The sequence below is a fragment of the Carcharodon carcharias genome, chromosome 4 (assembly GCF_017639515.1).
Source record: "Carcharodon carcharias isolate sCarCar2 chromosome 4, sCarCar2.pri, whole genome shotgun sequence".
In the NCBI taxonomy this organism is placed as follows: Eukaryota; Metazoa; Chordata; class Chondrichthyes; order Lamniformes; family Lamnidae; genus Carcharodon; species Carcharodon carcharias.
The window spans coordinates 141,719,596-141,732,596 of record NC_054470.1 but is presented as its reverse complement, the minus strand read 5'-3'; the positions used below and the strand labels follow the sequence as shown (position 1 = coordinate 141,732,596).

At 44.1% G+C, this 13,001-nt stretch overlaps 1 protein-coding gene across 1 annotated transcript in view; it reads right to left on the bottom strand.

Annotated features, from left to right (window-relative positions):
- Positions 1–13,001, bottom strand: part of LOC121276795 (ATP-dependent Clp protease ATP-binding subunit clpX-like, mitochondrial) — a 78,419-nt gene that overhangs the window by 43,800 nt on the left and 21,618 nt on the right. The window contains exons 3-4 of the mRNA XM_041185341.1: positions 5,575–5,726; positions 3,708–3,870 (exon numbers count right to left, since the gene is read on the bottom strand). Of these exons, the coding sequence (XP_041041275.1) occupies positions 3,708–3,870; positions 5,575–5,726 (315 nt within the window). The remainder of the gene's footprint in view (positions 1–3,707; positions 3,871–5,574; positions 5,727–13,001) is intronic.

Here is a 13,001-nt window from a genome sequence, read left to right as displayed (position 1 = left end):
CCACAGGATTAACACTATGATGACAGACAGAGTTAAGCGGCTCACAGAGAGAACCGTCACTGGAAGTGAAGATACTGAGCCATTGAAAGATAGGATAAGAAGGTGCATTGTAGAGTTGTGTCGGCAGTTTAAGGAATTGAGGTCTGACGTGGGACAGCAGCAGGAGACAGTAGATTGGAAGGAGTGGAGGGTGCCTATCCAGATGGATTCAGATCAGGGAACTCATTTCACAGGAAGAGTCATTAAAGAAATGTATTAGTTTAAACTTAAACAGAAATTCCACATTCCCTACCAGCCACAGAGCTTAGGGATGGTGGAAAGGATGAACTGAACTTTAAAAAAAACATCAATCACAAAAGCAATTCAAGAGACAGGGAACAGCTCAATATTCTAATGCCCTTAGGGCTACCCCAAGGAGGACCACCGGGTTCACCTCATTTGAAATAATGACAAGGAGAGCAATGCAGTTACCCGAGGGAATGATAGTAGGAGTGGGAGATGTAGGACCACTAAAAGGAAGGATGCGAGACTATGTGAGGAAAATAAGTAAGCAATTGCATGAGTTAAGGAAGGAAGTCAGAGACCGACAGGTGATTGAGGAAATGGAAACAGACAAATCCAAAGAGCAACAATGGACCAAGTGGGGAATAAGGTGATGGTCAAGGTGAGCCTGGAGCAAACAGGCATGGACCATATGAGGTAATTATGACAGGTGATACATGCGAACTTGTAGATATGAGAACGGGACATAAATGGAGGCATTACACACAGTTAAAGATACATGACAATTTACCAAACGGTAACCCAGAGAACGGGAGTCGATGTAATGTCTCCACAGATCTACGATCCTAGGCATATCAGTACTGGCAACAAGGACGGGATCATCACTGCTCATCCCGCATCGCAGGAGGAACTTTGGTATAGCACGGACAGTGCCGAATGTGACACGCAACGGGGAATGATAAATGTAACAGTAAGAGAACAAGTGCTTTTGAATTTTAGTAAGGGTTTGCTTCAGATTGGGCGTGGGAGGTCCACCATTATCCAGTCACCTTCCACATCTACTTCCACAGTCCGAGTAGAGATAATTGAAGCCCCTCAAACTACATCGACTGACCCACCTTGTCCGACTATGCATCCAGGACTGACTGGTTAATCAGAAGTTTTGTATGATAATGTACACCATGAGCTGGTACCTGTAGTCTTGAACATATCCAGAATTGCCCCGCCCCAGTGGTGCTCAACCCATATTCGAGCACTATATATGGGCCAGCTGATGACTGAAGCATCTCAGTTCAACAGCGAGATCTGACCAGGCTTGGGAGAGAACCACGTTAAGTGCGGCCTGATAAATGATGCCGCCACGATATTCAATATAGGGACATCAGTGGTTAATTCAGAACCTGGCAAATGTTGACCAGAAGATCTGTACCCTGAGCTTTAAGCTTAAGGAGATTCTAGAGCGGGGACAAGGAATTCATAACAAAATAGGGAAAAATATTTCAGATGAAGCAAGCAGAAATGATGTTTGCAGCACCTATGGATCTTGGGCACTGGAATAAGCCCGAGAGAATTTAAGACAGATTAATGAAGACAGATTAATGAAGGGGTAGTTCCTTTATGGGTAACAAATGAGCATTTATTTAATCTTTCACAGCACAAGGATCATGACTTGACCGGTGGCCAGCTCAGAGGTTTAACATGCGTATATAGAATGAATGTTGAATGTATAGTGAATAGTAATATACTAATGGGCATTGTATTAGTAATACCTGTCATACCTATGTCAACACCCAGCAGAACATTATATAGAGTAGAAAATATTAGGGTTTTGCGGGGGGATTACTATATTAAGTACCACGATATTCCGCCATATGCAGTAGACATAGAAGGAAATATAGTTAGTACCACATTAGAAGGGTGTGGCATAGAAGCCACCACAATAGTATGTGCACGTCTGATATATGAAACGGAGGAAGCGAAATATGAATTTAAAGCAGCTGCAAACTGTACAATGGAAACTATATGGGCTGCAAAAGAACCAACCCATGTTGCATATGCAGGGAATGGGAGATATTGTATTACCACGTGGCAGGAAAGTATCCAGTATCGGGGTAACCAGATATGCCGCATCCATAATCGTTCAGTGTGCCTACACCTACAGGCGCCAGCAAGGGTAAGGAAAGTGGAACTGGTCGAAATATACAAGAGAGGAACGACTGCTATTCAGATCAAGGAAAGCCTTAAGGATAACCTGACACAGTATTTGAACCAGTTCTCCTATGAAATTCCCCTATTACCAGAGCATCTCACTGCGATTCGGAGACAGGTTCAACAGATATACACAGCAGCAACAGGTTAGAGCCTTAAAGACGGATATTGAACAAATAGATTCTTCCACATGGTGGGAGGACCTGTGGAACTGGGGCTCAAATGTACAGAAAAACCACTAGATTCGGATTATCTCCCATTCCTTAGTTATACTTCAATTGAAATTGATTATATATCTAACGTACTTGATTCATCGCACCCGGAAATCACAAAAAAGGTGGCGCTGGGGGAGTTTTACCAGCGGAAGAAGGAATTTAATAAGCCTGAGACCTGAACTGAATGGCCAGATGATACAGATGGTCTGACGGTACCCTTTACAACCCAAGGATGGGTGACTGGCCAGCATCAATGGTCGGCAGTGCGTAAAGGGATAGACAGTACCACTATAGTTGGCTACCTTGGGCTTGGCCAAGGGCCAAAAGGGGGGACTGTTAGGGGGAAGAAAGTAAATGAGAATTTATGATAAGGGAGAATTCATTATAAGGGAATGAATTACTTAAATTAGAATCTATAGGCAGGCCAGCGCAAATCAGTAAATCAACAATTAAACAGTTAAACCAGATGAACCTTATACACTCTCAAACTTTGTACACCCTCAGGGTTTGCAATCACCATCAAGGTCCTGGGAGTTAGACTGGAGTCAGAGGATGACAATAACATAGATTAAGAGTGCTCTTCAACAGATAGGGGAAGGATGGATGGTCCCAGCTTAGATAAGAAGGCAGGTCTCTGCCTGGGTGAAAGTAGGGGCAGATGATGCATGTACCTTTGTATCAGAGACTTGTCTGTTTAATGTAAACCTATATATTGACAAGATCGGAATCTGGAGGATGTTCTTGTTCGTGACCAATAATGTATAAATATGGTGAACACTTGTAGTTTAGCAGAGTACTGTCTCAAGCTGCAGTGAGATGGTGCCCTCCTTGCAATTGCTTGAATAAATGATCGTAACCTGTACCTGAGTCTCCTGTGGTCCTTTCATCAAAGATACCACAACAGTGGTATCTTTGCCATTTTGATACCTTAGATGGCTGCATAGTGCATAAAAAAGACGGATGCTGTTTGATGCAATTCAACCCCAAACATACTTCCAGGAGGAGCCAGTTTTATGGTGTTCAGGAGAGCCGGCCATAACTAATTTTGTTCCCATCCTGTTCAGGTAACATTTACAGCTACCCTAAATTAGCTAATTTCAGAGATTGAACCTGGGATCTTCTTCTCTGATGTAACCGCAAAACCTTTTATTTTAATGCCTCAAACAGATCTGATTTGAAGTTGTTGATTTTGCTGGGGCCATTTATGATCCCAAGTACTGGTGATTTTAACCAGAAACACTTGAAAATTGTAAAGATCCAAAAACTCCAAACTAAACTTACCTTTGGAAGAGTTGGAGTAACTATCACCATAAACCGCAGTGTGCTGTGTGACATTAGGTGAAATATTGTTGTTAAGTCGTTTATAGTGATTGTAGACAGCCACTGAGAGAACTTTTTTAGCTTGCTGTTGACCAATAACATACTGATCCAAAAATCTATGGAACTGAAACCAAAGATATTTAACAAATTTCCACAACTTGTAAAGTTCAAGGTCATTAAACTGATTTTAAAACAGCTACTTTAATTGAAAGCTGGACTCAAATGCTACTAAATTCATTGCGAAACAGTGGGGGTATTATGACCCCAAAACAAAGAGGTTTGGGTTTGAAGGGGTGTTAAAAATTTCAAACCCAAAACCAACCCATCTCGAACCTCAATTTTAACACGGACAAGACAAGAGTCAGACAACCACCCCTCTCAAAAGGGGCGGGTCATATTTAAATATTTTCATCAGGCTGTGTGACTCAGATATTTTTCTCCAGATTAGGTTTAACCCGATGCAGCTGAGTTTCCTGGACTTTGGGAAACCCAACAGCTAAAGTGGGGTACGTGTGCTGAATGGAAAAGTTAAGTGCCTTTTCAGCTCCACTTGTGGACCAGGAGGAGCAGGAGCACTTCCCCACAGCCTACCGTGATCGCTTAAACTACCCATCCCTGACACCATGATCTGATCTCCCATGCCAAGCCACAATGTACAACCGAACCATATGATCACCCGGAAACTCGGCCTTTCCAATGTCCCCCACAAACTCCTGACTCCCACTCCACTCAAGTCTTTCTGATCCTTCCCGCTACTGCGCTCCACACTGAGACCTCCATTCTGCCCCTCCAACCTCCCCACCAACACCATTCTCCCCGCTCACTGACACCAGCCTCCAATCTCCTTTCCACCCTAGCCCTTCCAATCTCCCCCCTTGTGCAGCCTTTCCGATCATTGTATCCCTTCTCTCCCAGCCCTGGCTGGGGCCTGATGCTGGAGGCCTAACTGCCCATCGACCAATAGCTTCTCAATTGGGCTGGCTGCAGCCATGAAACAAAGACACAAATTCTTAATTAGGTCCTGCTGAGTTTCTTCTCATTTTGCAAATGCAAAACAGCTCCCCAATGCCCCCCCTCCCCGACAATCCCTCCTGTCTCTTTGTAAATATTGGACCATGATTTGCCATAGAACAAGCCCTTGAATTAATACAATTTTAAATCAGATGTCGAAGGTTCAAAATAATTGGTGCATTATTCTGAAATTATCATCAATAGGCAATATATTTCCAAAAAAAAGAAATTCTGCCGAAGTTACGCTGGAAGGCTGTCAGAAACTCTCAGGAAAACAGTACAGATATTTTCAGCTGTTTTTATATTGCATGAAATTTGTGCTGGTGTCCCGAATAATTAAAGGGAAGGAGAGGGGAGGGATGAGGGACACCTATCAGCAGCTGGGAATGCTGGAAATATGAAGAAGGTAGAGATCCTTAATTTAACAGCAGGACCTTATCAGAATGTATTTACTCCACTTGACGCTCAGCAGCCAGCCAAACTGAGTGGTTGTCTAGCTGCCAAATGGAAAAGCCTGCAGTACAAGGCTGCAGAAAGGGACCGCTGGCTACAGTCTCTGGTATTCAGAAGCTCAGGGGTTAGTGAAGAGAATATTTTTACCCCGCTGTTTAACCCCTACTTAACATGGGCATGGTGGGGCTGATTAAAATTTCCCCCATTATCTCCCTCAATCATCATTAGTTGGCTTCCCACTCTGGAATAGTGCCGAACTACTGAAGTTCAGCCTAAACAACACCAGTCTAAACATGACTCAGCAGAGAGACATCACAGTTCAAAAGTACAATAAGTATCAGTGAAAGACAAGTGTGCATATTACTTCTTTTGGTGTTGGTAGATTCACTTGACAGTCACTTTTAGCGGCCGTATGCCACAGCTCTACTTCTTTGTAGCTGCTTTCAGGAGATTTTTTTGACCCCACCATCAAAAAGAAGTGCTGGCATTGATTGCATTTTACAAACGGTGTGGAATCTAGAAGAAAAAGAATCATTTTTAATGTTATATATAAAGGCCCGGATTTCTAAGTCAATGGTAAAGCAATAGCGCCAACATTGACCCTTGAAGGAAGATGCCCATAAAGATCTAGCAATCTCTGCGGTGTAGATTTTCACTTTCCCAATGTCAGTTTGAATCTGGTGCTAAGACAAGGGGATCTTCAGGCATCCAGTAACAGTGATGCCATCAACCAGGGCAAGCAATTAACTAATCACATCAAAGTATTTCCACATAGCAAACTAGAAGGTAAAATGCACTGATTGTTTTCACTTGTAGTTAAGATTTTATAGAGGGCAAAATAAATGTTGGGGATATACACATGAGAATAAGGTAGAAGTTGAAATATTATAAACTTTAAAAATATTTTAAAAACAAGTGAATTTTGTTATCATAATGGAGAAGTTTGACATTCCACAAATACAAAATTAGTTTTTTTAAGGGCCAGCGTTTAGCAATAACTTAGTACACTACTAAAAACTCAGTTACACCACAATCAATAAAGAGTCACTTTATTGACGGTTTTTATAGTGAGAATACTGGTGTAAAAGTAAAAGTTCTTGTCAATTTAGTGATTCTTACTTGATTGCTGGTTGGGGAGCCTCCAACAGTGCATATTGTAGGCAAGTGTAGAATAACCAGCAACAACTTCTGGACTTCCGCATTTAACTCTACTTGTATGACTGGAAATTGCTGAAATTCAGAGAGGTAATGACATTGAATACTGACAGTTTCACCGTCATTACTGCTGCAAGATTTGGGCCATTACATGATGCATAATGTAATGCTTACAATGTTTTTTACAATTCATTCACGTGATCTGGGCTTCGCTGGCTGGGCCAGCAGTTTTTTTTTATTCGTTCACGGGATGTGGGCTTTGCAGGCTGGGCCAGCACCTATTGTCCTTCCCTAGTTGCCCTTGAGAAGGTGGTGGGGAGCTGCCTTCTTGAACTGCCCATGAGGTGTAGGTACACCCACAGTGCTGTTAGGGAGTCCCAGGATTTTGACTTAGCTACAGTAAAGGAACAGTGATATGCTTCCAAGTCAGCATGGTGAGTGGTTTGGAGGGGAACTTCCAGGTGGTGGTATTCCTATATATCTGCTGCCCTTGACCTTCTAGATGGTAATGGTGGTGGGTTTGGAAGGTGCTGCCTAAGGAGCCCTAGTGAATTCCTTCAGTGCATCTTGTAGATGGTACACACTGCTGCTACTGTGCGTCGGTGGTGGAGAGGTTGAATGTTTGTGAATGTGCTGCCATTCAAGCAGGCTACTTTGTCCTGGGCAGTGTCAAGCTTCTTGAGTGTAGTGGAAGCTGCACTCATCCAGGCATGTGGGAAGTATTCCATCGCACTCCTAACTTGTGCCTTGTAGATGGTGGACAGGCTTTGAGAAGTCAGGAGGTGTATTACTCGTCACATGGTTCGTAGCCTCTGACCTGTTCTTCTCACCACAGTATTTGTATGGCTTGTTCCGTTCAGTTTCTGGCCCATGATAACCTGCAGGATGTTGACAGTGGGAGATTTAGTGATGGTAATGCCTTTGAATGTCAAGAGGCGATGGTTAGATTCTCTCTTGTTGGAGATGGTTATTGCCTGACACTTGTGTGGCGCGAATGTTACTTGCCATTTGTCAGCCCAAGCCTGGATATTGTCCAGGTCTTGCTGCATTTGGACATGGACTGCTTCAGTATCCGAGGAGTTGTGAATGGTACTGAAGATTGTGCAATCATCAGCGAACATCCCCACTTCTGATCTTATGATGGAAGGAAGGTCATTGATGAAGCAGCTGAAGATGGTTTGGTTGAGGGCAGTACCCTGAGGAACTTCAGTTGTTTCATGATATCACATGGAGTGAATCGAATTGGCTGAAGACTGGCATCTGTGATACTGGGGACCTCCAGAGGAGGCCGAGATGGATCATCCACTCAACATTTCTGGCTGAAGAATGTAGCAAATGCTTCAGCCTTCTTTTGCACTGATGTGCTGGGCTCCTCCATCATTGAGGATGGGGATATTTGTGGAGCCTCCTCCTCCAATGAATTATTTAATTGTCTGCCACCACTCACAACTGGATGTGGCAGGACTGCAGAACTTAGATCTGATCTGTTGGTTGAGGGATCGCTTAGCCCTGTCTATCACTGGCTCTTATGCTGTTTGGTACGCAAGTAGTCCTGTGTTATAGTTTCACCAGACTGACACCTCATTTTTAGGAATGCCTGGTGCTGCTCCTGGCATGCCCTCCTTTACTCTTCATTGAATCAGGTTGATCCCCTGGCTTGATGGTAATGGTAGAGTGGGGGGTATGTCAGGCCATAAGTTTACAGATTGTGTTCGAGTACAATTTTATGCTGCTGCTGATGGCCCATAGCACCTCATGTATGCCCAGTCTTGAGTTGCTAGATTTGTTTGAAATCTATCCCCTTTAGCATGGTGGTAGTGCCACACAACACAATGCAGTGTATCCTCAATGTGAAGGTGATAAATCCTAACGATACTGTCATGGACAGATGCATCTGCGGCAGGTAGACTGGTGAGGATGAGGTCAAGTATGTTTTTCCCTCTTGTTGGTTCCCTCACCACCTCCTGCAGACCCAGTCTAGCAGCTATGTACTTTAGGGCTCAGCCTACTTGGTCAGTAGTGGTGCTACCGAGCCACTCTTGGTGATGGATGTTGAAGTCCCCCACCCAGAGTACATCCTGCGCCCTTGCCATGATTCATCAGCTGAGGGAGGGCGGTACGTGGTAATCAGTAGGAGGTTTCCTTGCCCATGCTTGACCTGATGCAATGAGAATTCATGGGGTCTGGAGCTGATGTTGAGGACTCCCAGGGCAATTCCCTCCCGACTGTACTCCACTGTGCCGCCACCTCTGCTGGGTCTGTCCTGCCGGTGGGACGGGACATAACCAGGGATGGTGATGGTGGTGTCTGGGACACTACCTGTAAGATATGATTCGATGAGTATGATTATGTCAGGCTGTTGCTTGACTAGTCTGTGAGACAGCTCTCCCAATTTTGCCACTAGCCCCCCGGCATTAGTAAGGACTTTGCAGGGTCGACAGGGCTGTGATTGCCATTGTCGTTTCTTGTGCCCAGGCCAATGCCAAGTGGCCCGTCTGGTTTCATTCCATTTTTGTGACTTTACATCAGTCATTGGGAAAGTGCCGCAATTTATTATTAAGGAAGTCTTAACAATGCACTTAGAAAAGCATAATGTGATTAGAACAAGTTCAATATGGTTTTATAAAGGGAAATCCCATTTCATAAATTTATTCGGGCTTTTTGAGGACGAGTAGGAGGGTGAATAAAGAGGAAGCAGTAGATGTAGTAAACTTGGATTTTCAAAAGGCATTCAATAAGGTGCCACACAAAAGATTAATACCCAAGATAAGGGCTCATGAAGTTGGGTGTATTATCTTCACATAGACAGAGGATTGGTTAACAGGCAGGAAGCAGAGAGTAGAGATAAATGGGGCATTTTCAAATTGGCAGTTTGTGACTAGTGGTGTGCCAGAAGGATTAATGCTAGGGCCAAAGCTATTTATAATGTATATTAATGACTTAGACAAAAAGACAGAGAGTAATTTATCTAAGTTTGTTGATGATATAAAGCTCGGTGGGAATGTAGGCTGTGTGGAGGGCACAAAGAGGCTGCAGAGATATAGACAGGTTAAGTGAGTAGGCAACAAGGTGGCAGGTAAGGTATAACATGGGGAATTGCTATGTTAATCACTTTGGTAGTAAGAATAAAAAATTGAATATACTTTTAAAGGTGTGAAACTTGTACATGTTGATGTTGAGAAAGATTTGTGTACACTCATATAAGGAACAAAGTTAGTCTGTAGGTACAGCAAGCAATTAGGAAAGCATTTGGCATGTTGCCTTTGATTGCAAGGGCATAGGGAGTCTTGCTACGTTTGTACAGGGTTTTGGTGGGATTATGTCTGGAATACTGTGTGCAATTTTGGTCTCCATATTTAAGAAAGGATATACTTGTATTGGAGGCAGTACAGTGAAGGTTCACTAGATTGGTCCCTGGGATGAGGGGGTTGTCCTATGATGAGAGACTGAGCAAGTTGGGTCATTATTCTCTGAAGCTTAGAAGAAAGAGAGGTGATCTTGGGGAAACATTCAAGATTATGAAGGGGCTTGAGAGGGTAGGGACTGAGACGTTGAGCGGAATCGTCCCAGATTTGCACTTAGTGCGGTAGCGGACAGGATAAACAACGCTTTACCTGCCAGCTGCAATGGCAACTTTTCACGCCATTTCATCCCAAACCCGCTGCATTAATTATGCATTCCTGGGATACATGCCATTTCCATTGCGAGCAGGCTCCAATTCACCTGCCACACTACACCTCACCGCTTCATTACACCAGGCACCACATATAAAGCACAGCTGCTAATGTTCAGTGCTTCCAGCCCAGGACTGCTGCAAAGAAGGCATAGCCCCGAAAGACAAGAAGACTGAAGCCCTCGAGCATCTTTTAGACGCTGTGGAGACCCGCTGTGATGTCCTCTACCCCAGCTCTGGCCCAGGAGGGGCCACCCTGGCTTGTTAAGCTTTGGCAGTGGTGATCAGTGCCAATGCTGCACAGGAGGGGTTGGCCATTCAATGCAGATAGAAGATGAATGATCTCATTAGTGCCACCATCTCATCACTCCAAACTCACACACTCAAGCCCATCAGACACTTACTGGCATCGCACCTACTGCCAGCTCAAGGAACGTCACCACCCATTCTTGCACACATATCCTCACATGTCCACATGGCCTCATCTCCTCTGGAGACTGCCTCCTCAGCCCTCACCAACTTGAGGCCACTTGCACAGATCAACCCATACCATGGGATACGCTTTTTCCGCAGTACAGCCTTCACCCTGCAGCCTCTTCCCTTGCCTGAGACCGCTTCTCCTCCTTCTCCAAGCAAGCTCTAGCCCTGCAGCCATTGAAAAGCCACCCACATATGGCTGATCTGGTAGGTTAAAAATGGGGCCATGTGATTGTACTGACAAATCAGCCCTAAGTGCATGTAATCTTAGGGGGTGCAGCTTTCTAGCCATGGAGCTGGTTCAAGCATATAGCTTCTTCAAAAGCTCTGTAAATAAAGTTATCTTTTTCAAGTAAGAAACCTGTCCAGTACACCAAGCATTTTACAATTAACAACAAGGATAGCTCCAACACTGCATCTCACCTTGTGAATGTGAGTACATCAGTTGTTAAGGAAAGAAAAGTATACTCACCAGTCATGCCACTCTTCGGCAGAATCAACCCTTATGACTCGTCCATGGAAGAATGGAGCCAGTACATAGAGCATATAGGTTTTTATTTCATGGCGAATGAAATAACAGTGGAAGAGAAACAGAAAGCATTTCTTTTAAGTGTCTGTGGGAGCAAGACATATAACCTCAGCCGTAGTCTGATGACCCTGAACGTGCCCAATTCTAAATCTTGTACAAGCTGGTAGATCTCATGAAGACACGCATTTCAGCTGCAGCCATCAGTATTTATGTGGCGATTTAAGTTCAACTCCAGAGTAAGGACCCCCGGTGAGTCAATCACAACTTATTTGGCGAAGTTAAAACAGTTGACTGAGCACTACAACTTTGGAGATATGCTCAATGGCATGTTGCGAGATTGTGTGGTGTGTGGTGTACACAATGACGCCATTCACTGCCGTTTACTTGCAGAAGTCAGTATTGATCTGAAGTACACCATGGAAATAGCGCTATGGAGATTGCTGAGAGGGACTCACAGGCTTTGCAGAATGTGCAATATGGCGCTGTTCTTCAGTTGGGGTATGAACCTACCACTGGATCTGGCACAAAAACCAGGGAGACAGCCACAAAGCGGGAGACAGCCTCTACTGTCCAAAAAACGAAAAGGTATACTGGAAGCATCTCACCAGTGGTTCAGAAATTAATTTGTTACCAATGTGGGGGTAACCATGTACCAGAAACCTACAGATTTAAAGAGGCAGAATGCCACTACTGTCACAAAAAAGGCACGTTATAAAGCAATGCAGGGCAAATTCGAGACAGCATGCCAAGATGATTGAAGTGCACAATATAACTGAACCAGAAGCTGCTGATATTGAAATCTATTCCGTCTACAATGTCAAAGTAAAAACAGAACCAATAACCGTCACCCTTCAAGTGAATGGGAAGCCTCTAGCCATGGAGGTAGACACAGGAGTATCGACCACAGTGGTGGGAGAACACATATTTAAATACCTAAGTGAAGGTACTCAGCTACTGAATCTGGAGCAAATCACGACTCAGCTGAAGGTGTATGCTGGAGAGGCAATACACGTAAAAGGCATCGCTACTGTACCTGTGTCCTATAGGCAACAGGCAGCCCAGCTTCCAGTGATCATTGTAACAGGTGAAGGACCTCGCTTTCTGGGCTGCGATTGGTTACAAAAAATTAAGCTCAACTGATCAGAGATTTTTCAAGTGAGTGCAGGGGGGATTTCTGAGCTGTTAAGGATGTATGACAGCATATTTTGTGATGAATTGGGAAAGATAAAAGGCCTACAAACAAAAATATATGTAGATTCGGAGGCAACACCCTGGTTCTTTAAGGCCAGACCTGTGCCTTACACTCTAAAAGAGAAGCTAGATGCAGGATGGTTCCGCTTAGAGAAGCTAGGCATCATCCAGCCAGTCCAATTTTTGGAATGGGCAGCATCCACAGTCCCTGTGATGAAACTAGATCAAACTATTTGCCCCTGCGGAGACTGCAAACTAACTGTGTACAAGGTTGCTAAATTAGATAAATATCCTATCCTAAGGATTGAAGATTTGTAAGCTAAGCTAGCTGGAGGAAAATCCTACACCAAACAGGACATGAGCCATGCACACCAACAGCTAGATCTGGACATACGTCTAGAGAGTATATAATAATCAACATGCACAAGGGCCTGTACCAATATACACGCCTGCCCTTTGGTATATCATTTGCCTGTGCAAAATTCCAAAGGACCATGGAAGGCCTATTGCAAGGGCTTCCCCGAGTAATAGTGTACCTGGATGACGTCCTGATCACAGGATCAATGGAAGCCAAACATTTGGCCAACCTAGAAGAGGTTGTAAGGTGACTTTTGGAAGCTGGTGTGCGATTGAAGAAAGAAATGTACTTTCTAAGTGAATGAAGTCACTTATTGGGTCATCAAGTGGATCCCCAGGAGTTGCATCCAGTAGCAGAGAAAGTTAGGGTAATCAAGGAGGTGCCCTCTCCTATCAGTGTCACTGAACT